This window comes from Anopheles merus, chromosome 3L (genome assembly GCF_017562075.2).
Source record: "Anopheles merus strain MAF chromosome 3L, AmerM5.1, whole genome shotgun sequence".
NCBI classification, from domain to species: domain Eukaryota; kingdom Metazoa; phylum Arthropoda; class Insecta; order Diptera; family Culicidae; genus Anopheles; species Anopheles merus.
This window is the reverse complement of record NC_054085.1, coordinates 6,476,389-6,504,172: the sequence shown is the minus strand read 5'-3', so window position 1 is coordinate 6,504,172 and position 27,784 is coordinate 6,476,389. Positions and strand designations below refer to the sequence as shown.

The 27,784-nt window shown below is 42.0% G+C and overlaps 2 protein-coding genes across 9 annotated transcripts in view; both read right to left on the bottom strand.

Annotated features, from left to right (window-relative positions):
* On the bottom strand, window positions 1-26,917 carry LOC121598295 (bombyxin F-1-like). 3 transcript variants are annotated; one of them, XM_041924917.1, is made up of 3 exons: window positions 26,862-26,917; window positions 3,025-3,238; window positions 1-2,923 (listed from the first exon to the last, which is right to left on the bottom strand). In XM_041924917.1, the coding sequence occupies exons 1-3, from the start codon at window positions 26,880-26,882 to the stop codon at window positions 2,733-2,735; spliced, it is 426 nt and encodes a 141-aa protein (XP_041780851.1). In that variant the 5' UTR covers window positions 26,883-26,917; the 3' UTR covers window positions 1-2,732. The 3 variants fall into 3 exon arrangements, with proteins under 3 accessions (XP_041780851.1, XP_041780853.1, XP_041780852.1); XM_041924919.1 differs by lacking the exon at window positions 26,862-26,917 and adding an exon at window positions 3,353-3,462; XM_041924918.1 differs by lacking the exon at window positions 26,862-26,917 and adding an exon at window positions 10,846-11,948 and having other exon boundaries at window positions 2-2,923.
* The window catches only part of LOC121598294 (protein O-mannosyl-transferase Tmtc3), a 154,060-nt gene continuing 151,752 nt past the window's right edge, over window positions 25,477-27,784 (bottom strand). For all 6 annotated transcript variants that reach the window (XM_041924910.1, XM_041924915.1, XM_041924914.1 and 3 more), the window contains one exon: window positions 25,477-27,784. In XM_041924910.1, coding sequence (XP_041780844.1) covers window positions 27,017-27,784 — 768 coding nt within the window. In that variant the 3' untranslated portion in view covers window positions 25,477-27,016.

Genomic DNA, 27,784 nt, shown 5'->3' with positions numbered 1-27,784 from the left:
ACTCCAGTTAGCGAACATTGTTCGTTAACTGGAGCTTGTTTACCTCTCAGTTAGCGGTCACCTACTGTAACTTGAAATGGAAATGTTCGCCAATCGCCCGAAAATGATCAATCCTGCTAATTACTGTAGTCACATTGATATAGCAAGTAATGGGAAGCCTTTTACTAGGAAAACAAATCATAAAATAATTAAAAAAGATGTACTTTACTACATTAGCAATGAAGATGGTTGTTTGACCTTTAGGAAATGGAGGCAAAATATTTAAATTCAACAAATCGTCTTCCCATTTGCCGGGGGGACAATGCTGCAGGGCAACCCCCCTCTCCTCTCCCCCCTTGGATGATTAATCATTGGTGTAGGTAGCACCGCAACGTTGTTTCAGTTGCAGGGACGCACCTTGTCCAGTTCGCACCAGTTCGGCTGGGCGGAATCGAGGTTTACATGCCATCGAGATGCACAAAACTAAAGACAAACAACACAAGCTGCAACAGCAAAACATAACATAAAATGACACAAATGTCTCACGCCGCCGCTGCTGCTGCTGCTGCGGGGGGCAAAGGAAGAAAAACAGTGGCAAATAAAGACAGACGCTGCAACGCCGCGGACACAGATAGCGACACAGGGCTGGGAAATGCAACTCAATCAACAGAAATGTGCACGATTGAAGGTCAGCTGATGGCTGGGATGAGTGAGCGGTCCATTTCATAACACGTAACCGTCGTAAGTCATAACAGAAACAGTGCGCGGGATGCATCGCACTGCTCTTCCTCTGTTCCTCTCTGGCCCATGCTGCTCTCTTCCTTGGAGGTGATTGTTTTTGATGGATGGCTGGATGCGCCCAGACCCGGTCACGCATTAGAAATGTGATCAATGGGCGGGAGATGGAGCGAGGAAGAGAGATGCGGGACCACGGTATCAGTGTACTCGATCGATTTGGCCCATGCCGGTGGTAGCGGCAGACCTGGAACCCTTCCCGGCCAACGGTCAATTAATGGCGGCGACAGTGTGTCGTGCGGTGTGTGTTGTGAAGAGTAAAGCGGTCACGTTTAGTCGATGATGCGTTCCTTGCAGCGTGTTTTTCTGTTTTGTTTTAGAATGAAACCACGATCAAGTCGATTTTCGGACAGCAGAGTACAGCAGCCACAGATAGACGAATGTGTTGTTGTTGTGTTTTTTTTTTTTTGGTTTTTACTGTCATTCATTGATGTCTGAAGTTGACTTTCTTTAAATCTACTACTTCGTACGCGGCTACTAACTCTATCGATACACAGAGGAGAGCCTACACAGGCAAATACGATCACATTCGTTCAGAGGACATAGGGACACACGGTGTGGGGTGGTCGGGTAGGCCAAATGTGGCGATTGTACGAAGAAAGGTCCTGCAGCACGGCTCGGTCAATCGAAAATGGGATTTAAAGTAAAACAGCTCTTCCCAATCGAAACCATACTGACGAGCGATCGAGCACTTTTTGTTAAGTTCAATCGACGTATTTTTCATTATTTATAATTTCTGTTAATAATTTTTTTTCTTGATCGCTTTTCTAAACATTCGTCGTCACTTTACCACCGTCTTTTCTCGCCTTTCTTAATGGTAAATACATGCACACACAAGCCTAAAATGGTGCAGTGTGTATGAACGCTTTAGACCCGATGCCATCACACTCTAAGACCATTTTCTCTGTTTGTTTGTGTTGTTCACTTGCTATCATCTACGGTTAAATTCCCTTCCCCAGTGCCGTGTGCCGAGCGGAAGGGAAAGCGCCGAAAGGTAAAATCTCACCATCATTACCATCGCCACCCCACTAAACGTGTACTAAAAATACATACATACTATCAAAAATCGAATGGTAGCGGTACGGAACACGGTGAGCACTTCGTACTAGTTACTTGTTGACTGTTCTGCTTTAGCTATTACGGTCTAAAGGGAAAGAAAAAAAAACATAAAGGACCCACGGACACGCTCGCTGATGCCACCACCCGTAGTTCCGTCTCACGTTCCATCCGTACCACAGAAGCGCTATATTACCGTAACTCTGTCTGTATACATATGTTTGTTGGTGTGTGTGTTTAGGGAAGGTAGACACTTTTGAAATGCTTTTAATTCCTTGCAATAGAACGGTAGAAAAGCCGTATTAACGATGGTATATTTTGAAAAGTTAATAAAAAAATAGGTAAAAAGCAAGGAAACGCATTCTCAAACCACTAACGCAAAGGTACATGGATATAGAGTGTTGATATAATTATAGTAAATCTCGGAGCCACGAGACGCTTGAGATGCCCAAACGGTCTCCAGTTACTTCTCGACACACACACGCACGCAAGCAAAAAAAAAAAACAAACAAAAAACAATCGTATAGGGGCGTAATGTAGCGCACAAAACGTGTTGCAGCTAATTGTAATATCCTATAAAAATTGTAATAATAATAATAATAGCAATTGATCTACACATCGCCTCACGCCGGACGAGACTTCTTGGGAAAAGCGGGGGGAGCGAGTAAAATAGCAAATTAAAAAAAAAGATATAGAAGAGAGTAAACTGGATTGAATAATACGCAAGCAATTGGTAAACAAGTTGCTAAACACACCGGTCTACCGGTTACATATCTCCTTCGCTTGATTTTCTCTCTCTTTCTATCTATCTGCGCCTGATTCATAACATCCGCCTTTTGGGTGCTTTCACTGTCTTCCCCCTTCCACCCCATCTCATCCTCATCGCAATCGGGTTTTCCGCTTCAATCACAGTAGGCACGCAGCTCGACGTAGGAGCAGCTCTTCTTGCAGCACTCATCGTAGATACCGCCGGAACTGCGCCGACTGCGCCGATGAACGCCGGCACCGGGATAAGGAAAGCCGGGCGGCAATGTGTCGGGCAGGGTGGCCACCTCTACCTTTACTCGTTGGTTTGCCTGGTCGTGCACATAATCTGCAAGTACGGACGCAGAAAGAAGAGCCGCGTTGTTGCGGTTGGTTAAGGATCGACCAATAGGGAAGCGTTGGCCACGTGCCGGTGGCGCTTTTACGTACCTGTGCGATAGTGTGTCAGCATCGGATACCGTCCCTGGCAGAGGAAGGCTAGCGTTTCGGTCAGCCGGCGGCCACAGTAGCGCGAACGTGTTAGCTGGCTGATCAGGGCATCGCTGTTGGGCGTGGAGGTAGCGTGGCTTTCGTTCAGCATCAGCAGCACGACGACCACTGCCACGATCAGGACGGAGCTCATGCCGACAGCGCTGGATCGCATCTGGAAGAATGGGAAAAGTGGGAAGCGTGCACATTAGTATTTATGTGGTTCAGGGTGAGACCGTTTACTGCAATAAATAAGCCATCAACAACAGCTACTGGATGGACACACTACTGGCAGCAATCAAAGGTTAGCGATCAGCACTTGATAAGCTTTTTTCACAAAGAGAGGAGAACAAGAAACAAAAAAAACCCCTTCATTGCTAAGGTTTATTGACATTTTCCGCCTACTAGGCCCATGTTGTCATGATTAGGACATGTTTTGAGCATCGGATTCTTCTTCTTTGATTAACATTCCGCTTGACGGTGTTGTATGTTGAAATCAACCGCCCGCGTAAGGTCAAGTCGAAATGCGCTAGTGCGCAATCTGTGACACACACTCACACACACACACACACACACACACACACACACACACACACACACACACACACACACACACACACACACACACACACACACACACACACAAAAAGAGTGTAATTAGTAGCACCGTGTTTAATGGCTGTAAACATCACACTTTACCGGAATTGTGCGCCGTGAATCAGTGAGCCCGCAAACAGCGTACCGTTTGTGGCGATTGCGTGTGATCATCCTACCGAGCCGACTGGCCTGAGATCGCACCTTGGACTTAGATTAACAGGCGGTAAACAACAGTGCCGTCGTCGCATGCCGCCACCGGTTCACAGTTTCCGGCTGTTTGTGCTGCTTGGTTTTGCAACATGCTCCTGTTCCTTGACCACTTGCAGGGAGCCGACGGGAAGGTGTTGTAAAATTAGCGCTCCCACACCGCGCGGGTCGGTTCGCGGTTATCAGTTGCCCTCCACTGATCCACTGGCCAGGCGGCAACAAGAAAAAGGGAATGTGTAAAATTGGAACGGAATTCCATTGGTTTTCCGGAATAACAGCAGCATGAGCTCGGCTAGTGTGCGCGCCTTCGCTGATCAGCCCCAGCCACATGAACACACCGCTTGTTTGTGAGCCCATCACTGACGGCGGAAGATTGACAGCACGAGGGCAGTGCAAGAATTCTCGCTCGTTTGATCGTGCGGGCGCGATAGAGATGGACGCATTTCAACAACCTTCCAGGGGGAAATTTTCAAAAAATATTTCCAATGCTGCGTCGCTTGCGAGGTAAGATTAAACTATTTTCAAACAATCGATAGCAGTAACGGTCCAACCATGGCGCACGCGTACGACCGCGTGTCAGTACGGGCGGATGCTGGGAGACAACCAAGTACGATTAATTGGGGTTCATTGAAAGAAATAATCGTCCTACTCGGTTGAAGGCCACGATGCGCCCCCCAGTCGAGCCCGAGTCCTTGGATTTGGGAGTGAGTCCCACGATCCGTGACCCTCATCGGGACTGGTCTCTGGACTCTGGTTTTATTATTACTTTCGATCCATTAGGATGTCAGGGGAGGCAGCGGGAGGGATACAGATACAGCAATAAACCAATCAGCGATACACCATCAACAGCGTAGTGTATCGTTTAGCGATCCTGCGAGTGCCCATGTGTACCGGTTCCGAACGAAGACGCGATTGCGGGAGATGAGTTTACGCGCGAGGTACCGAGGAAGATTCGTGCAAAACGCCGACCCGGCGCGCACTAACACAACGCGTAAGAATAAGGGAATGGTAATCAATTTATTGAACCGAGGGAGCACTGAACTCACCAAGTGGCCAAATCCACTCAAAGCGCTTAGGGTACTTAGAACATTTTTATTCGTTCGGCTAAAGAAACGACCTCACGGCTCCCTTTTATGGGAGTCCCAAGCCCACCCTGAAGTACCGATTCAGGCTCCCCACGGTTGGACAATTGGTCTAATAAAATAAAAGAAATAATGATAGTGATGAAAATTCGCGAAATATCCGGATTATACGTACTGGGTGACCTCGCACCGCATTATTCAGTCCAAACGGGACACACGCATGCGATCCATCCAAGAAATAGAGAGACAGAAAGGAGGAGGAGAGAGAGAGAGAGTGGACACAAAAAAGACAATTTCGAAAGCGGGACCTTTTTGGCCAGGGTGTGAACCACACACAGGACAACCCCCGTTATGACATCGTAGCGGGGCGACCGATCTTTCCGACCCGCCAGCCAGCCAGCCGGCCCGCCATGTGCCATCTCGGCTGCGTCAATGAACAAAAATGAATAAATTGAATTCAACCGGCTGTGTGCGCTTTTTTCTTCTCGATCTATCGTGCCAGCTGGGGCCAACGGGGTTTGTCCTGTGCCGTGCGCTAATAGGATTGCCCCCCCCTCCCTCGTTACCCATCGTCTGCTTGCTCATCGGGCTCAATTGAGTGCGCGGTGATCGTTCGACGGGGTTTCTCTTCCTGAAAGCACCGGTACCGGTTACCACTGGCGACCATATCTCGTGCGGTCGTGTGACTCGCGTTTGTTTCTCCGGCTGGATCGGGGCTACAATGTGTGTGACACTCTACGGCTACTCAGAATTGAGATCGAGTCTATACTGACCTCACGTTTTTCGTCGGGGGATGGTGGAGAAGAGTTTGATTGATGGAATCGCACGCTCTTTTGCAAATGGTACAGGGTATGTACGCGCGTGCGTGAGTGTGTGTGTGTGTGTGTGCGAGGGGTCACGGTCCCACTTGGCTACCGTTGCCATCACTTAGGTGCGATCCGTTCGGTCGCGTGTGGACAGGAGTTCATCTGTACTGGGTCGGTTTTGGCGTACGATCGCCCGACCCCTACGGAGCGATCCAGCGCTCCAACATTTACCACCACTGCCGACGTAAGTGTGCATGTGGCACGGGCACGGCGGCTAGTAAATTGACCAGTGCCAATAGTGGGCGTCCGGGTTGGACGTTGGACGATGCTCGAAATAGATACGGGTTCTAGTCTGGCCGCGATAAGACCCTCCGGATACTCGGCACGGTCTAAATTCAGATGAATGTCGTCCCAATGAGTTAATGCGGATCCGTCATCTCGTGCACGCCGACGGAAGGGTGCTGCTATCGGAGCAGCAGTTCGTGCCTGTAACGAGGAGGACCCATGCACCCCCAAAGGCACTCTTGTTGTAGTGCATGCATGGGGTGTGTGCGTGTGCAATGGGGCACACGCGCGCAAATGAAAACAAATGATTTTATTTCAACAACAATCCGCGCCTTGGGTTTTCCACCGACGCTAAGGGTAGGGCCGTGGGCCAAACTAGAACAACCTAAGTCTGGTGTGTCTAGCGCGCATGGCCTGGTTGACACATCCCGGCATGATTTGTGGACACTTTAGTTGTCCGACAGATTGAGGCAGAATTTAATTTTCGTGTTAACGTAACGAAACGGTAACCCTTGTGTGTGTGTGTGTGTGTGTGGGTGTGTGTGTGTGTGTGCATATGTGTGTGTGTGCGTATGTGAGGGTCGCTACGAATCCAGCCACAGGGTAAAGGAGGAATCAGTACGTTGATTGCCCTTTTCGTCCCCCCCGGGCCGGGTGGTGCCCGGATTAAAGAGATGCAATTTTCAATTTTGAAGGCGCTTCACAGCATGCACTTTGAACCCTTTAGGGCAGAAGATTTTTACAGGAGTTTCTCCGTTTGGTGACACCCAACTTGTTGGTAAGAGCATCGAGAAAATTAACTCGTTTTTGATCATTGAGTGTTGAGTTTGCAGCTGTATTTACAGGCTTTTCAAGCAGAATTAACATACTAGTTTGGAGAAAAAAAAAAGACTGTTACACTGAAGATTATGCTCAGTAAATGGGTTCTGATTGAATTGGGTAAAAAGCAAAACCATCAAATACCAGACTGTTTTAAATATCGGTCCAATCAAGACCACTAAATACACTAGCTGAACTAAGTATCTTCAACGGTGCATAAATGTTTATCTTTTCCTTTAGGGAAGTTCGCTGACAGTTCATTTTTCCAAAGTTCAGCTTCAAACACACGTTGGGTAATCTTCAAATGATGTTCTAGCGTTTGAAAATCAATCAGTAAACAACGTCTGTGATAGCACAGTGTTTACTGCCGATCAAAGTACACATTTCCTAGCGTGTGCAGTTGAATTATTCCAATAGGTGAACTTCTTGCCGTAAAAAGAAGAATAAATCATAAAAATTAATTGCAGAAGAAAGAAAGGAATAGAACTTAGCAATACTAAGAATATACTGCGGGTGCGCCATCTAGCGTGAAAATGATCAACACAATTAAAAGATTACGAAAGATCGTACCATACAAGTTTAATATTAAATTTTGTGCATTAAATGTTTTTCGATACCTTTACAAAGTTCTCTAGTAGTTTAACAATCTTTCTTTAACATAAGAGTGCTTGCACCTTGTTGATCATTTCCCTCCAGCATTTATCGATCGCTCTTTTCAAACACATGGGCAATGAGTTGAGTTATTATTTTTAAATTTCCCTTACCTTGAGACTCACCGGACAAAAAGAATACAGCAACCGATTATGACCGGTGTGAGCCAGGCTGAGACACTGATCAGTGCCAGGAATGGTCAACGGACGAGTAATGGTAAATAGGGGGGAAGGGGGGGATTGTTTTGTTTGTTTGTGAACTGTACGCAAACGATCCAGCCGGTGGTGGGCGAAGGATGTGGTTTTGCACATTCCGATACGTAATGTGGTGTGCGGTAATTGCGGCAGGGAACAAGCAGCGCGATTGCAGAAGGTAATAAAAGAAATCGAAGACCCCAAGACGCGTTCCAAGGCGAGGCTGTCTGGCGCAAAGGCAAGCAGGGCAACCGCGACAGCGCAAGAAACGAATGTCGAAGGTAAGTCACCACTGTCACTAGCATTATTATCATCATTATTATCATCATCATCATCATGATCATCATCATCGGCGTCTTTCATGCTCGCCATCGCATATTTATGCTGCCCTGTCGTGAGAATACGCTCCACCCCACACTGAAGCGTGCCGCAGTCTCACGAGGGGAGTGTGAGAAAGCCCCTTTGCGAGAGCGAGAGTGCGCGAGCGAATGTGGCAAGTGGCTTGTAGGACGATCGCGGCAATCACACTGCGAGCGCGTGCAACATTTCGTCCCAATCGGGACGCGTTCGAATGCATCGGCTTGTTGGAGCACTTGACCGCTTGTTTACAACTTTGCCGTACTAACCGCCCGCTCGCTCTCCGTTACTACCGCTCCTCGCCCAGACCGTGTTGGCACTTGTGTGCTTCCGTGTATGCGACTCCCTTTCCCGCCAGTGCTCTTTTGCTGGGCTGTTGTTCGCTTTCGGTTTTGTACGGCACGGAGGTTTGAGGTCACGAGCTGCTGCTCATCAAATGTGCATTTGTGGTGCAGTTTTGGGGACACGGAATGCTCTCGAAAGCACGTCGTCGGACAGCAGAGTGGGATGGAAAGGAAAGAGTTAGTTAGTTTGGACCGTCCGTTTTGGATTCCGAGACGGTAGAAACAACAATAAAAAAACCTGCTACTGCGTCGGCCTAAGCGCTAACGAAACATTGTTGCAGCGATAAATGCAGCTCTTAACTGAGGGCAATGATCGATTTAATCATCGTCTTCTCAATCATCTTCGACGACAACTTTCTTCCCTTTCTTTGCTTGCGGCTGGTTTTTCCCCCTTTATGTTTTTTTCTTCTTCTACCCAACCACACTAGTGATTGAATGTTGTAGCCAGAAACGTCCTCTAGCCCATGGACGCCATCCTTTAATGAAGAGTATAAACCACCAGCCTTCCAATTACACCTTCTAACGAGGGATCTAACCAGCAATACGTCACCATTCTGTGCCTTAATTGGAAATTAAAAAGAGATAAATATTCATCTAGCTAAGGATCCCCGATCGCTTACACATGATCATGCTCGCCGAGCGCACATGCGTGTGTTTACATGATTTCCACTGCCAACTGTCCAATGTTTCAAAACCCTGTCCCCGGTGAAACCGATCGCTGCTGCTGCTGCTTCATCATCATCATCATCATCCACTCGGGCGTCGGTTTCCCTGCATGACCTACATAAGATGGGTGAACCCGTGTGCTCCCGAGCCCTTCACCACATGGTGGCGAGAGGTTTGTTTTGCTTTATTTTTTGTTTTTGTCCGGATATTCTGCTACACAACCAGCCACAAGCACCACCGCCACCCCCACTACCATGCACCATGTTTGCCTTGCCGTCTTCTGGCCCGGGTATGGGTACGATCATTTTCTCTCTCTCTCTCTCTCTCTCTCTCTCTCTCTCTCTCTCTCTCTTGCGTTTCCATCGTCCCTTGGGATTGTACGGCTTTGCCCATATCGCGCCTCATCGTTTTCGCCCAGAAAAGATGGTTGGGAAAAGCCTGATATGCTGGCGTGGCTTGGCCATTGAGTGTGTATGTATGTGTGCGTGTGCAGTGCATACGAAACAGATGGGAACGAAACGAACAACAAAAACAACCCAAACAAATGCCCGAACCCCCTGCGGTACGGTTATTACCGTGACGGGGTCGAATGGAAAAGACCCAGCGGGTCACGTCCAGCACACCCGTCACACCAATCGACGCCCAACCTCCGAGCGAAACCGATCAGTAGCAGCAGCAGCAGCCGGAACCCCCGGCGACCAGCTGTTTCTGTCATCCCATGTGTCAGCCCTTTTCCTGCGTCTGGCTATTTTTAGAACCTGCTTTCGTCCCGTGCTATCCCGGGACATGGAAGAACCTTTCGTTGGCTGCTGCTGATGCTGATAAAGCCGCCCGGAGGTAGACCGTGGCCTCGTTGAACCCGTAAACCCGGGCGGGAGGAAGCAGATAGCAGTACCCTCCTGCACTGTGTTCGTGTGTTTGTGTATGTACTTGTCTTTTGTTCGTAAACATACACACACGTACTGGGATGGGTGGAAAGCGAGAATAAATCATAAACACGACCCCTAAGGCAGCATTTAACTAGGTTCGCTCGAAAATGTCCCACCCGGGGACCATCAACGATCATTGCTCGGGTGAGTGTGTTACTTCATCGCTGATCAGTCGCCATGTTTGTTAGGGTTTTTGTTGTCGATTGGTAGGTTGTGCGATTAGTGTGCAGTGTGATCGTGGCTTAGCTTTAAGTATAGACATGACGAGGGCAGGACCCTGATTGTTTTAATCAGGCGAAGACATTGTTCTGTGAGTAGCAGTAAATCTAATAACAAATGAATGGTGGGTCGAAATATATGTTTGTTTTGCTTGTAGTACAATTTGCGGTGAAATATTTAATTTAATTTGTTTATAGACAACAAACACATAAATAATAAATTGAAAAAAAACAAGACAAAGAATTTGCAAAGGAAGTTTGTTTTGTTACACTTAGTGGACTCGTCAACAAGATTCATCTTCACAACAATAACAATGGCCAGAGTAAATAAACTTTAAGAATTTCTTGTTGCACTTCTTGTTACTCAACACAACAATTGTTCTCGATTTGGGCATGTATAAGCCACTACCTGTTTATCTGCCTGTTTATCTGTAAATGAATTTAACGTGCTAAGTTTTATTGATATTTGAACTCATCCCGAAAGTATGGGTAATGGCCGTGTCATATACTTAAGGTAGCAACTACGCTTGAAAGTAATACAACGCGAGCGAATCAACACAAACACAAACGAATTTTTACATAATTTAATATAAAAATGTAAAATAAACACACATTTTAAATGCTTACCTTTATGCAGCGAATTGCTCAGCAGTGGCTCGAACACAACGTGGAATCGAAATCTGTGCGACGATACGCTCGATCGTTGTTGGTTCGTTGCGGTTTGCCGCTTTTCGAGCAGTTTTTGTTGAAAATGAACACAAAATCAATCCAGCTGCCCGCAGTACACATTCAAAACCGGGCTGTAGGCGTAGGACCGGGCGCGGCGGTTCCTGTCGACCCGTCACTAATGGTACAGTTTCTTGTTCGCACTTAGAACGGCTCGTACTGGCAAAACGGATACATTTGACGGTAGGGAGCGCACCTATTGCACGAGGCCTAATTGCAGATGTTCTTGGGCACACTGGCACTGCGTTTTCTTGGTAAACGAAACAAACTACCTATCCACTACTTAAGGCACATTCACCGACGCGATACTAATGAGCACTGGAGTTGTACTGGTTATCGTTTCTGATTATAGATTGTTGCTTGTTTCAATTCGCACGGCGACAGGCACGGCTCTCCGGGCAAAGGTACATGTGTGGCATACGATTGTTACGATTTGAGTTGGCTGGATCGAATCGATTTTGCTTTTGCGTGGGTGTGCGTGTGTGCACGCTTCTGTCTCAGGATGTACAATTTTCTTGCCGAGTGAATCCAAGAAGGGTCACAAGCCAAGTTGTCAACAGCCTGCCTTGGTTAGCAACGTGAGTGACGGATGCTGGGTAGTGAACGGCGATCTTGCGGGGCGATCTTGGAACGGAACGACGGCGACGAAGGCGACGGTATTAGCGAAAGGAAGCTGTGGTCACCGGACGTCGTTTCTCTTGCTGCGAGTATGGTTGTTTTTTTGTTTGCTGTGTTTGCACCCTTTTTCGTAATTCCCTTTGAAGGCGGGTCAAAGGTCACTCACTTGCACAAAACTAATGCGTTCGGGCACACGATGCATGTACGGACGGGTTGGACGCACATACGGGGAATGCAACAAATGCACACTTATACACACATACACACCAAGACGCGCACGTTTCGACTCCAAAGCTCGTGTTCCCCCGGTAGATGGGATGGGATTTGGTCGCTCGCTGCCTGCTATCTCGTCGACATCACAATTGCAATTCGGACACTCCGGGCCCGAGCTATCGCTTTAAATCCCACCTCGCTCTGCATCCTACGGATCCGGTCGATTTTGCCCGCTATCTCTCTTCCGCTCTCCGTATTGTGTTGTTTTCTCACTTTTTCCTTGTCGCTTTCTCACTGGCTCTCGGAGTATCTCTGTGAGCCGAAGCTGCTCTCTCACTGGCCGGTCCAGTGCACGCGCTCCCAGCATCCGAAACCGATGCAAAGCGTTCGAGCTGCCGGCATAAACGTTCATCGTTCGTTCTCATGTATGATCAATTGATCTTTTGCTTGGAAGAGTTCGCTCTCATCTCAGTAGTATTTGGCTCAGATGCTTTTGGCATTGATTTGCAGGGGATTGGAGTTGGTGGAATCATATTAAACAGAAAGACTGACTAGTCATACATTTCACATTAATTTCATTACTAAAATTTCAAAATGAATTCAAATGATCTGCGCAAAATCTTGCATCATTTCCTCAATCAGTGGACACACAAAACAATTATCATTTCTTTACAGGGTTTACCAGCATATAAAACAACAATATTAGCAACTGTCAGATTCGGCACAGTTTGTTTTGTTGGGACAAATTTTGCAAAAACCAAACATTTTTAAACACGTTTATTTTATTCAAGCAATATGCAGTATAAACCATACATTTCAATAAATCAAAATATTAATTTTGTTTATTACACAACAACCACAATAAACCGTGCCGAATCCGACCGTTGTGCAATCGAAGGCGAAAATTGTGTTATTGAATTGGACAGAGTAGCTTACACCATCTGACGTGTGAGCAAGTGGTAGACAGCGGTGTCTATTCAAAACGACTATTGTTATAAACAAGTGAACAGTTGTTTTATATGCTGGTAAACCCTGTATCATTCTTCTTCTACTTTTCCAGTCCAGAGCTATAAGTAAATCAAAGAAAAGCATAAGTCAAGTTGCATCAATCAAAGTAATAGTTAGTAAGTACTATAGAAGTAGTATACTAAGTAAGGAGGAAAATTATCACAATAGGACATATTTCAATTAGGAAAATATAAGGGAGAGGAGGGAGTTCGAATTCTGTCGCTGGATTTGCTTGATTTGCCTCCCTTCGGTATTCCGGTCCCATCGTCTACACCAGTGCTCTCCAACCTTTTGAGCATCGCGAACCACTTGGCTTTGAAAATATATTTGCAGCGGCTCGCATCCATTGAGAGCATACATTTTGTAAAATTAGTTCAAAGTTAATCTAGATATACCTGTTGAAAATATTATCTTAATTATAGGAAAAAAATGTACAATATATATAGTATTAAGTATCTTTTTCCAAAAATATTTCTATCGCGGGCCACATCTGTTAACGCCACGGACTACAGGTTGGAGATCACTAGTCTACAAGACCCTTCGCAGGACTAGTCTTCTCTTCTCACTATAATATGTATGGACTTTATAATATATAATGGATAATATATGGCTATAATGGATTTAAAAAAATATAAATATCTTATTGCGCATATGAATAATGAGGCCTAGAAAACCGGCCATCCAGTTTGCTTACTGTTGAACTCGTCACTCGATTTATTTTTGCCCATAAATAAACAGAAAAGAACATAGAAAAGAAAAACATAGAATACTGAAATAGAAATACAATACAGAAAAAGAAACAGATAATTAAAGTACAATTAACAACCACAGTTTCTACAGTTTTGATTTATAAAACTAATATGATATTTAGTTTCGGGACCAATCCCACTCAATCACTCAATTAATAGGAATCTCAGCTAAATTTAACAAGTTAAAGATCAAAACTAGAGCGTATGTATGTATGTATGTATGTACTGTATGATATTTCACTCTTTATTTTTCTCTTTTTCTTCTTTTTCTCTCTTGCTATAGCTTTCATTCTCTACCGTGCTTTCATAAGTGCTCAATATCATTGCCGAATATCCTGTCTTATTTGAAATGATATTCTCTTCGTAGAACTATTTTTTTGTTTTTTTTTTCCGACAAGCTCTTTTGATTTGTTTTGTTTGTTTTCCTGACACTACTTTGTTTAGCTTTATATGTTTAGCAATAAAATAAACAGATTTTTTTACTGAACTTCATTCATACATACTTTAACTAAATATGTATGGAGCTGGAATAAAATGTTCTGTGTTGAATTTCCGACCGAAATTGATCTTCAAATCATTAATTTGTGATCCTTCACAAACCCTGAATCTAGTTTGTCTCAATCAGTATGTCATCTAGCTACAGCGTAGTGCCAAGAATTGCCACAAGTGCTGAAAATAGACAAAACTTGAATGATTATAGGTTTCTCGTCGATAATTGATCTCCTTCGGTGGAGCATTAGAACTGGATGATCACATGTAAGGTTGTGTGATTTTGGCAGGACTGCGCAACGCGGGTGGATTAATTGTTGGGTTGGGATATGGCGATCGAAATCATATCGCATAAGCATTGACGTCAAAGGTGTGACGAACTGACGTCATAAAGCTTTCACTGCAGTTTATTCTCCGGCAGGACAGCGATTGGGCGTGTTCGATACTTAGAGCCAGTTCGATTAGCTTAAAAAGGGGGGCAGGATAAAGAGCACTTTACAAAAAGGCATTTTGGGCGTGTGAAGTCGATTTACTATCGGGTTAAATGTTCGCTCAATACTACTGAGATTAATATGTGCCTCTGTAACACTGGGCTGTTTGAAAACAAAACAGCACAAATAAAGATCGTTCTGCACTCTGCTGTTATACGGCGCCAGTGCGATCCCATTTCTGGCTACGATCGCACAACAACCACCCACATCACCTTCGAAGAAAACGGGCAGTTGTGGTTCGCAATACTACTGGCGCCCGCAACTGCCAATAATCTATTACAACCGACCGATGTAGGGTGGTAATCGCAAATAACTTGACGTTTCCTCGTAGCACTGATACGCCTGCTTCGGCTGGCTACCAAAGGAAGATGCCCTCGGCCCGCGTATGGCCCCCGTGGATAATCAGAACGGTGGCAAACTGTGGCCAATGTTATGATCGTTGCCACGGATGTAGGTTAACTAGAATAGGGTTAACCCCCTCGTCGTGGACCATTTCTCTACTACTCAGCTGATGAGCGCATAGAATACCGATAGACCGCTGTTTCCTTTTTCTTTTTTGATGAATGAAATTGCAAAGTCTATTGCGCGAAAGTGTTTCACAAGAATCGCTTACATTTAGATCATGTGCCTCTTATCACATCATGATTTTTTAAGCATAATATTGTAATGTATAAATTCATTCTTATGATCTGTTATCATTATAGGGCTGTTGGTTTTGTCAAAAAGAGCTTATGTTCAAGAATTATTCATACAAAAAAAAAAACAACTGAAGCTGAAAATTCAAGAAGATAATCGAAACTAAAAAAGTGCTAATACTAGTTAATGCATTCTAATCCAGCTTCTAGTTTCTCAAGCTGGAATATGATTTTTCTTATAGTTCAAAATCAGTTCTTAAAGAAAATATGCTTACGGTTGTGCGTTATGATCAACAATTTGTTGTATAATTTAGCTGTTTTTCCAACTTGAGATAGATAAAAACAAACAAAAAAAGGTTCAAGAAGGATTGATACAATGAAATTTATAAATGTGTTTAGGGTAAACGTATTATAGTTGTGGTAGTACCAATAGTAGTGGTATTTCACTAAAATGCGGTTTTAAAAGTTAAGTTTTTTTTTTATTCAGGAGGTACGGCTTTGCCGTATTGCTTAGTAATTAAGTTATTTATGTTAGTGTGAAATGTTCTTTAGACTTTTACAAAGGGTTTAAAAGATAAATGTGGCCATTCGACTGCTTAGTGACCGAAAAATCCATTATTTTGTGAAATGTGCCAAAAATTTTCCAAAATCCTTAGGATTTCATAACGAAACTCATATTTCTAAATTGAACTCAAATTTCTAAATGACCACATAACCACGCAATTATTAGTTTTTCAACATAACTGTTATCAAATGTAATTGTTTTTCTAAAATTAATTGCTTTTGTCCATATTTATGCATTTTAAGCGTTTGTTTTAGCTTATAGTGGTTACAGTTATAAAATCAATAAAAACAGGTCATTTTAGATTTTTAGAGGATTTTTTTGGCTTGTCGTACTGTTTTCACTAAAATAAGTAACAGAAATGAGTTTTCACTAGGTAATTTACCAAAAAGGCCAAAATTCGCTTATTTGGCTTAATGAAAAATTGACTTTAAATCAAGCACACTATTCCGGGTGTGAGTTGACGACAGGTGTGATGCAGTACACTTTAGTCAATAGTTTCATCAATCAAATTTGTACATTTTTAAACCACTATACACCACTATAAGAACACAATACGACGACTATAGGAACCATACCACCATTATAGCTACAACGAAGCAGTCACAAAAATATGTATTTTTTCGTAAAATTGATGTGTTTCATGGTAAAAATGATTGTGATTGCGAAGATAAAACATATTCAAATTGCTATGTGTTAAAATATTCAGAAATTTATCTACTTGACACTTTAAATCCATTAAAACACATCTGTACCACTACAAATTGCACCACTATTGGTACATTTACCCTGGTATCTTCAACTGTCAATGCAACACAATAGCATTTGATTTACGATTTCATTGTCTATAACAATTCATTTTGACTATTACCACTTTATGAACATGTCTGTTTATTGTACATTTAAACGCAATACCGTAAACACACCAAAATGTGTGAAAATTTTGTCAAAAAATTAGAATTGAATCGAAATTCTTCGGTCACAAAGTCATTTAAACTTGAATCGACTTTCACTTCTCACGACGAACATTAGAGAGGCGTTTCATTGTAAGTTTTATCACTTAAAAGCATGAAAAATCATAATTAATATAGTAAAAGTTTGTAGTGACTTTTCTTGTTACTATTACCTTGTGAAAATCAGTTAATACAAATATATGTTTGTCAATTTAGTAATAACGGTTCTGTTGGAAAAAGCTCTCCATTAAATTTTGCACAAGCATCTCAGGTTTACTGATGAATTTGATGGGTATGGCATTAAACTGTGCTTTTTAAACAATTATACCACCATACCATTTGCAGGATTTATTTTTTTAAATATCATACGTTTAAAAATTTTAAGATTTAATTTGAAAAGATCCGCAAAATGTTTAGAGCGCTGCTCTAGAGCATATCATATAAAAACATATAATTTTTACTCACCTATAATAACATATAATTTTCACCTATTTGTACCATGTGCTATTTAAACTTCTTAGATGCGTGTATTTACTAAGATAACAAGTAGTTATGCAGAAACATATTTCAAAGAAAAAAACATTAATAACACGATCCTCAATTGCATACAATTTTGCAGCATTTATGATCTAAATCATGCCAAACTGACAAACTTAAAATGCTATCCAAAGCAACAGACAAAAGTCTGGTACAATAAACAAGAGAAAGGAGAACAGTTTTGCTGCATTCAGTGTGGGCCATGAAGGTAAACTCCTTCTTGCCGATCGGGCCGATACCAAAAAAGCTTCCAACTTCCAATCACCCTTTTAACGTTCCGTCACGTAACGGTTAGACAGGCAGAAAAGCGTTACCAAGCGATGCAGATGGTAAGTTCTTCCTTATTACTTCGATTTATTTTTAGTACCTTCTCCCATTTCTGTTCCATCTCTCTCATCACACCGCTCCTCCTACCTCCTACCTCGGTCTAACGCTTTTGGTTCCTTTACCAACCACCTACATACGGGTCACTGGCAGGCATTGCAAAAGATCGGCTAAGGCTGCCAATTTCGGCGTGGGTTTCCGTAACTAATGAGCGCAAAAATGGCAAATCATAATGCAAACCTCGTATGTGCCACTGATGACCGTGTAAAGAGGGGTAACGGGAGCAAACAGGAGAAGAAGATGAAGAAGAAGAGGAAGTGAGGTGGGGGTTTACAGTTTTGTACTTTTCGAAATGTGTGTGAATATATCCAGAGGAGTTTTTTTTGTTATTGATGTTGCTTCTGCAGCCACCGCTGCCCACGTACATGGCACCTTCGCATTATTTATAGACGCGAAGACACCGATGAACTGGCGAGTGGGTCTTTCCGCAGTCGAGCCCTCGGTCGATCGGCCCGTAAATAATGGTTTGACAGATCGGCACAATGTGGGACCGCACAGCCGAAGCGGGAAAGCTAAAAATAGCCCTTTTACAGCGTTGACCGGTACAGCGAAGTTATACCCGTACGACCTGTTGCAATTGCCGATGGGCTTAGGGAAGCAAAGTGACGCGAGGCGGTGATCGACACAAAAAATGGAAATAGGGAGTCCCAGCGCCATGTTCGGTCCCTCCGTTTAGCTCTGGGCATAGGTTAATCCGTTAAAAATGAACGTTAGTCGGTGTTCGATTTGCTTTACCGCTCCAAATCAGCGTCTCTCATTTTGCATCTCTAACAAAAGATAGAGTGTGTGAGAGAGAAAGAGGAGAGAGAGAGCGAGAGAGAGGGGGGGGGGAGGGAGAGAGAGAAAGAGCAGAGGATTCAGTAAAAAAGAATAATTCAAAACACATCAATTGCAAGACGAGCGAGGATGAAGGAACCAGCAGCTAACCGGAAAACACATAAAAAAGCTGTTGTCTCGTTGTCCCGCCACCCGAATGGGGTGTGATGGCAATGGGGCTTGAAGGCATTGCAAGAATGCAAGCATAACTTTTCTGGTAAACAAAACCATAAAATCCCCTTGGTGGCCCTGCCGTTGTGCATCGTCAATTCATTTGGGCGCGTTGTAATCGTTCAATTTTGTGGTTCAATGGCACAGAAAGAAGGTCACCGCCGCGATTGGCGCGTCTTCGGAGGTTTTAGCTTTTACCTCTCTCGATGCCTCTCGGGAGTTAAATATTCAATCTGTTTCTGTACACCGCTGCATCATTACGGATGTACATGGCATTACGGATGTTTTTAAATTAAGTGTCAAAGTACGAGGGAGCATTATTTTATGCTTATTACTCTGTTTTGAACAAAACACTGAAACAGTGGCTGGAGCTAACGTGTCTTTAGCATGGTGAAATGAAGAGTTGCAACTTGCCGTTTGGTAGCTGCTTGGTGTTTAATATTTTCGACGTTAAACCAGGCGACTGTCATTTATCATACAGTCAAACAAAAGCGTATTAATCTGTGTTTTAGAGTTATAATTGATTTTTTTTTTCTTGGAAGCAGAGGTGTTAAACATGCGGCCCTTGAAGGCCAGTTCGTGAATTGCGGACCGCAACCCATTGAGCCAAAATAAAAATAAGCTTTTCTGTACCAATGGGATTTTTTAAATTGCATATTTTTATATCTTTTAACGCTACATATAAGCGCTGTGGATCAAGAAAACAATAATACGAGTGATAAAAAGCAAATCGAAAAATTCACCTTTTCACCTTATCAAACAATAATTGAAAAAAAAGCTGAAGTTTTAAATTAGCAAACAGTTTCAAATTTACGATAAGTCAGTGACTAAGTACGGCATATCAGCTCCCTTTTTCTACTATCATTTTGCGTATGTAAATGCTGTTCCAAATGCTTAGTGCCTCAAACTTATGGGCTTACAAAATGATATAAATAGTAGTAGATTTTACCCAAAATTTGATCAAAACAAATCGTTATATTTTAATACATCTTGCGTAAACCAATACAATAAATCATTATCAAGCACGTCATCGGTTAAGATAGGTATAGAATGACTAGGATTGTTAAGGAAAATAATAATGGAATAATTAATTGTTGATGAACAATGTACAACCACATCATATAAGCTAATTTTAAAATCAAGACATTAAAATTTTAGAGAAAATCGGCGGCTATTGGCAAGTTTAAATGAAACTCAGGTAAACTTGTTTTTGCTCTTCGTTTCGGATGCATATAAAATGATGCTACTCAGTACAGTAATAGGTATTGTATTATAAAATGTATTATTTTAAATATTTTTGCTCTTTTAATGCAACTGCAATTCCGATTTCATTTCATCCAAATGTGATATACCCTTTTCTATATCTGCTTACGCACTATCTTTTGTAAAACTGATAAAAAAAACTATTTTGTGCCCCACGTGATGACATTATTATGAATGCTGTATGTATGAAAACTGTTAAAGTAATGCTTGATAGGGTATTATTTGCCAAAATGATGAATAGTGATTTTAGCCCGCTGTCCATCGCGTGAAAGTTATCATATTCATTTAATTTGAATTTTCATATTCCCAGTATTTTTAAAGTAACAAAATTAATGTTTACTGAATGAAAACAAATTTGAAATTGTCATTGACTGAAAGCCATAATTTAGAATCGTCTTTCGTTTTGGATGGTAGTGTGTTTGAAGTACAATGTACCAGTTACAATATATTATTATTATTAATTAACTAATAATAAACTATTCATCATTCAACAACTATAACATCAAACAGTCATGTTAGTTCTAGAGATGAAATAACGATGCTGTGGGTCCGTAATCAGAATCGAACCAAGTTCATGTAGCTCACTAGCCTGCCCTTTTACACCGCTCAGAAAATCATTCAGATTTAGTGACCGAAAGGGTAAAACACAATCTTTTGTTTTATTATTTGCCGGCAGTTTCACACATGCCTGCCTAATAAAAACAAACATTTTAGTTCGTTGATGAAAGGTGATTTATTTCATTACTTGCATTTTATCCGAAAGCGATCTATGATAGAGTTGGGTGGAGCAGGAGTTAATTATACCGACTCCAGGCATAATTTAGTTTAAGTTAAACAAAAAACTTACTAATCACAACGTGTTCTTGTTCTCGGGAAACCCCTCGCAATAGCTGTCATTTACAAACAAATGTTAAGTTGTTATGATTATTAACGAGTCGTGATAAAGCAAGAAGTTTCACTGCTTCGCAATGATCATCTACCTTTTTGTGTGTGTTCATACGAGTTCAAACATTAATTTGTTGCAATTAGATTACAGTTATCTTGTGCGAAACCGATTTTATTCACTTATTCTGCGCAAATTAATCAACATTACTATCAACCAACAGATGGAGGTTTAAAAAATTAAATTTATTGCTTTGTTATTCGCATGTTTACCATTTTCAGCGAATTTAAAGATTGAGGATGATTTTACCACATAGCCATGACTTCGCCATACTGATAGCTTGCAAGAAAGAAGTGAGAGTACAACACGCATACCGAAAGTGATGAAGGAAAGAAAGCTATTTTAGAAGGACGCGCATTTTTAATCTGCGCTTTAAAGCGTAAAAATAACAACAGCATGATTAGCATTGATCTACTGGTTTATGCTGGTGGCGCCTTGATTATGCTGGCTTATTTATTACGTTTGCCGTTTGCCCGCGGCCAGGCCAGACTGATTGCGTCAACTGATGGATTTTCCGCAGCAATTATGTTCAGATATGCACCTTAAACATCTAACAAGACATGAAACAACATAGTTTGTGAAACTCTTCTTCTTCTTCTTGTTTGGCTCAACAACCGATGCCGGTCAAGGCCTGCCAACCCACTTGTGGGGTTGGCTTTCAGTGACTTATTGATTTCCCCCCATAGCAGGATAGTCAGTCCTACACGTATGGCGGCACGGTCTATTTGGGGCTTGAACCCATGACGGGCATGTTGTTAAGTCGTACGAGTTGACGACTGTACCATGAGACCGGCTTGTGAAACTCTAAAAGGTAATAAATTTATCTAATTTTATCTTTCATTGCAATTAAATTATACAATTTCGTTTATACAAATTATACAAACAGTGAGAGTGTAAAAAGAATATTTGTGAAAGACAACCGAGAAAGTGAAACAGGTTTAGTAAATAATTCAGTTAGTACTCTTTTCTGAATACTAAACATTGAATTTTTGAAAGAGCCGTAACAACAATCGTTCATCTAAAAGTGTCCGTATTAAACAAACTTTGATCAAATTTTGTGGGACAACACAGTTCCCAAATGTAATGACCCGCAAGACACACAGAGAGAGCGAGAGAAAACAAAATGTAGCGCGTTGTATATTTTGTTGACTCACGATTGCGTGCACACACACACATATATTATTCGATTGAGCGATGATTGTGTTAGCAATCGTTGTTGTTGCCAACCGACACAGTAGACAACGATCCTCAACCGCCCGGGATTCGAACCCAGTATTCGAAGGGTCGTCCAGACGAGCGATACCAGATGAACAAAGATTAGGGACAGCACCCGTGCCGTGGTGTGCCGGGTGGGAAGCAGCTAATCACCACGGTCGGGAATGTTACCAACTGAGCGATGCACTCTCGCAGGAACCTGCTTTTTTCTCGGTATAGTAAATATTGACACCGCTTCCAATCAGCCACTGTGTGATTGGTTGGCTGGTCGATCGGTATTTGCTTACTACGGGATCATCATCAGGCTTATCAGCTGCTGATGAAATCCAGCATGAAAAGCATGGGAAGTTTTCGGGACGTAAACAACTCATCGCCGCCGCTGATCCAGAGCTAGTTCCGGATTGTGAACGTGTGGGTGTGTACGATGTGTCGGGCTGCACTCGTTCAATGCTGAACGAGCACGCAGTGAAATTGTTGAGAGTGTGAATTTTGTTAGCCAATATATGTCTAGTATGGTGCATATAGGTGCAGTTTTATTGGTGTGGTTTAAAACGTATAGCAGGACACGGCTATGTTCGGCCCGCTAGCTAAGTGGGTGATAACTAATGGGTTCAAATCTAGAATGGGACCGTCTCCCAGTAGCAAGGATTGATTATCCCATCCGACTGTGTGGTAATGAATTAAGTCTCGAAAGCTTGTATAGGCCGGCAAGTCCTCGTAGGACGTTACGCTAAATAGAAGCATCTACAACAATAGAATGACAAGAGAGCATTTTACTGCACTTTTCAAATTGGAAACTAAATACATTCTGATTATGCTATGAATTCTAAAAACAAATTACAAATCGAAAACATGATTTCGTGTATGCCAATTCATTACATCGCGTTTTAAAAAATGCTGACATGAGATTACCTTAGGAATAAAATACATTAGGTTGTAGAAATACGATGTGCGGGGAGATTCTTGAAGAATGGAGAAGTGGGGCCTAACAAGAAAATATGTATCGGAAACAGAAAATGAATATTTCAGTATTGTCTAAGTACGTCCGCTAAATTTTCCCTGTAATGATGGTCAGTTTGCATCAATATCCATCATACAGACGCATCAAATCAAGCGATTAATTTATGATTGAATGTTGCGTAGGATATGCTTCATTTTATTTAATTTTTACTGCATTCAATAGGTGCCATCAGACGATACGAATTCAGCTCGAAAATCTTCCATCTTGCAATTGTTGCAAATGCATTTTCCTCGTGGAAGGGGGAATGAAGGGAATCAAGGAATTGCTAGCAATCTGTCAACTTTTTTTTCCAATAGGGAAAAGATTGGTAGTCGAAGAATCGTATCGAGTCCGGGCACCTAGTGCACTTTAAAAATATGCAATATTTCTTTTCTTTACAATACATTAATATAATAGCAAATGATCAACTGATTGAAGCTAATAATTTATAAAGAAAAAATGAATCTTAGAGCATTTCATCCACAGGTAAAAGTGTATGCTAAAGCGACGATGGCGATGAAATGTGGGGAAAAAATAATAAATTAAGGGAAAAACAACGCTAAAGTTGTTTCGCTTTGCGTCAACGCTTTGCGAATTAAAATGTCAATTTTATTTCATTGAATCTTAAGATAGCTCTTCTAATTGCCTGAGTTTGACATCACTGGCATTAGACCAGATATTTGCACTCGCAATCACTATGGTTCCATCAACGGACATGGAATACAGGAAATCGAGATGCTCACGTTATAAGTTAGATTTGGTAACTTTTTAAAAGTATTTTTACGAGTCTTCTTGAAGTGTTAATATAGATGTCATTTTGTGTGTCATTTTTGACTTGTCGTTTTGGTTGTAACATGTGTTGATATTGTAGTAAATGTAATTTTTAACATATCTGTTAAATGAGAAGGCAATCGAACAAAGATATGTTCGATAAGCGGTTGACATTGATATAGATGTCATTGACTTGTCGTTTTGATTGTAAAATGTTATGATATTGTAGTAAATGTAATTTTTAACATATCTGTTAAATGAGAAGGCAATCGAACAAAGATATGTTCGATAAGCGGTTGACATTGATATAGATGTCATTGACTTGTCGTTTTGATTGTAACATGTTATGATATTGTAGTAAATGTAATTTTTAACATATCTGTTAAATGAGAAGGCAATCGAACAAAGCTATGTACATTATCCATACATTAAGATATGTATTCGATAAGCGGTTGACATATAGTACACTATCAATAATATAAGAATCTCTTCGCTAGTTTTCCAAATTTATTCTCAAACTATATTGATGTTCTATCCAGCATGGCAAGATTTATCAAATTATTGCTTCACATTTTGAATAAATGAAAACCTTAGTATTGACGATCAAATAATTATACTAAAAAGCTAAGATCATAAATATTATCTAAAATGCGTCCGGTATCCGATATTTTAAAAAATAATAATAAATTCGTTATTATTGTTTTTCTACAAAACAACGTTAGTTTTGTAAACGCATAAGAAGTTATTAAATAGTAAAACTCCTAGCGTCTAAAAGATTTTTGATATAAGTGCAATAATGGGAAATTAAAAAATACGATAATAACAAAGCAATATCTGTTGTTGTTGACAAAAATCGTTAAAAAGATACCACAAAAAGCATAGCAATGAACAGTGTTGTCTTTTTTTAGCAATTAATGCATATATAGAAAATAACCAATATAATCCCCCCCTCCAATAACCCAAAAACCAAATGAGAAATTTTAAATAAGATATAAAAACAACTAATAAATTATGTATTAAATTAACCTTAAAAGAAAAAATAAAATTACAATGAAAGGTTCTCAATATTTTTAATACGATTATACACTTAAAAGCAATCTTGTTCACATCGGTTGTAGTGAGTTTTTATTCAGGACAAATACTTCTTCATAAAACTACCACGTGCATCGGACTGCATCGATGGGTCTATTGATTCCAATGCTGAAAACAATCCACGCTCGACGAGCAAACCGATGTGCCGGTTTCATTGTTAGGGAAATAGGAAAGCGATGGAGATTCTGTTCCGTAAACCAAATCCTACTTATAGTAATTATACCCAACATCGACGCCGCTCTCGGGGCAATAATATACGGCTAAAGGTTTTTTTGTTTGTGTAAAGGAGTTTGAATCAAAATAAATGCAAATGGAATGTGCTTAAAATTGTAAACGATGTTCACTAATAAAGGTAAAATACATATTTGTAGGGAAAAAAAAAGTTTAATGGAAAATGTGGCATACAGTTAAGTACTATCCCATCACCAGTTCTGTTTTTCATTCTATGTTTATGTTGTAGTTTCTATATAATCACATTGTCCTTTTCTTTCCGCTCTCTGAACTTCTTTATACACGCTTTCCGGTGTACTGCTCCGGAACATCTCTAGTACTAATTAGCTTTCTGCAGCCTTCTCACACATCCCAGCCTCGCTCACGTTGTTATCTCAATTGTGTATCTTTGTTTTTACATCGTAATAAGAGTTTTGCTTTACAACTTTTCAACACCCGCGCCTCAATTTGCTAAACTTTTGCTCCTTCCGCTCTCTCAGTCCAGGCACACACACGCGCGCATACTGTAACACTATTTGCTTTCTCTTACACCCGGACCATACACATTCATAAATCTCTCAGACGTTTAATATCAATTTTAAGCCGGAACGAGATAAGAAAAAAAAACTAATTCGGGGATCTGTTTAGTTAGTGTGTGATCGATACAACTTTGTTTTTGTATCTGTGTGCGTGTGTTTTTGCGATACTGTGTTGTTATCAAACGTTTACGCACATCCAGAAAATAATCCACATAACACTACCAGAAGACGAGACGGGGACCGTAAATGTCTGATGAGTGATTGAAAGTCTTCTCTATAAATGAGTTTGTGTTTCTTGTTGGGCTTCTTTAAAGCTCTATTGGGTGTGTGAATTTCTGTGTGTTTAGAAATACATAATTTTCTTTGCTAATTTTTCTTTTCTGCTAGATACGGGGGCTTTACATCTAAAATCTCCTTTTCACCCCGATTTAGGTAGTTTGCGAATCGACGTTGGTTGAATGACTCCGCGCAGCGACGGTAGTATTGGAATCGTTTTTTTCGACTCGGTGAACAATGAAAGCTTTCAGCACTGTTCTGTTTGTTTTTCTTCTTCTTTTTTGTTCTGTTTACATCCACCGAGTGGATGTGTGTAAATCGATAGAAAACTTAATTTCTTATCAGTTCACCATGTCCGATTACCTCCGCATATTCTACGCCGGTTGGGGGTGCCTTTTGTTTTGTTTTAAGTTTGCAAACACTCTCACCATCGTTCCAAGGCCAACATTGCTCAAATCGACAACTTTTGCCCGTCTGCTACCGTTCTGTACAAGCTAACAATCCTCTCCAGGAGAGAAATCCATCTCAAACTACACGACTCTCGCATTCGCATTCACATTTATGGTTGTATATATAGAAAATATCCTTTTTTGTGTCTCCAACATTCATTCCTAACAAATTACGCACACATACACACATACTTGCATCCGAACAATTGCATACAGATGCACTGATTCACTCCAAACCACATTCGTACGACAATCGACGCTAACAATTTGCTACCTGAAAATGCAACAAAACGAGAACAAAATAGAGGAAGGATTTTCCTTCGGCTTTCAGAATCGTTCCCTTTGCCTCGTGCGGCATTCTCACCCACAGTGCCCCGAACGTGCATTCAATGCACAGTTTCATCTTCCATCTTTGCACGATCTTTGTGAGATCTGGTTTTGAAGTGGCTTAGCTGTTAGTTCTGGTTTAACAAATCAGTCAAAAGTTAGTCTCTCGCAGTCCATTTCCGATAGGAACACATACACTATCTTACCTCACACCTACGCTGCTTCATTTTTCTTCACTCGTCCGCTGCTCGTCCGTTTTCGGCTACCTATTTACAAGGATAGTTCGAGCGAATTCTTGCGGGGAGGTGCAGTAGTCCTAGTTGATTTTGAAACAATCAAGCTTGTAGTCAAGAATGTGATGCTATGACATCCCGGACGATGGATCGTCCAGATCCTGTCCGATCGTTTTCGGTCGATGCAGATGCTGCTGCGCGGGATGAGCATGATGAAGGGAACCATCGGACGGAGGATGGCTGACATCGGCACGCTTCATCGAAGGCACACCGTCATCCCGATGGACAGCGGTTGGGGCATGCTTGCCACTACTACTACCGTCGGTACGGTGGTGCTTCGAATCGTGTGCTATACTGTCTCCTACCGTTGCTGCAAAAGTTTGTGGAGTGTTTGTGTTATCCGACTCGAGAAACACCGGATCATCGTCCGCTGGAAGCTGTGCAGCCTGTGGCTCTAGCTGCTGGTGAGGTAATACTGTTTTCTTCTTATTAGCGTAACCGAACGGAACGTCGGCATCTTCTTTCGGCAGGTCGCCCTCTTGGCCACTCGGTTCTTCGCTATTACTATTTACAATGCTATTGCCGAGCGACGGCAACAGGTCGACACTATCGGATGACAGTGTACGGCCGGCACGGCCACCAAACTCCTGCGGATCATAGTCTGCGAAGGCAATTTCCTTCTCCCGACTTCCGTCCGGTGACTGTCGCAGACGATTGATGCGCGTTTGCACGATCTGAAGATGTCGGCCGATATACTCCTCACCCGGTGCTAGCTCGTGGGCGTGGGAGAGGCAATCCTGCGCTTGTAACAGTTTGCCCCGCTCCACATACACTACGCACAGGTTGTGCAAGCCCTGGATGTTAATCGCGTCCAGCTGCAGGATGCGTTTGTAGCA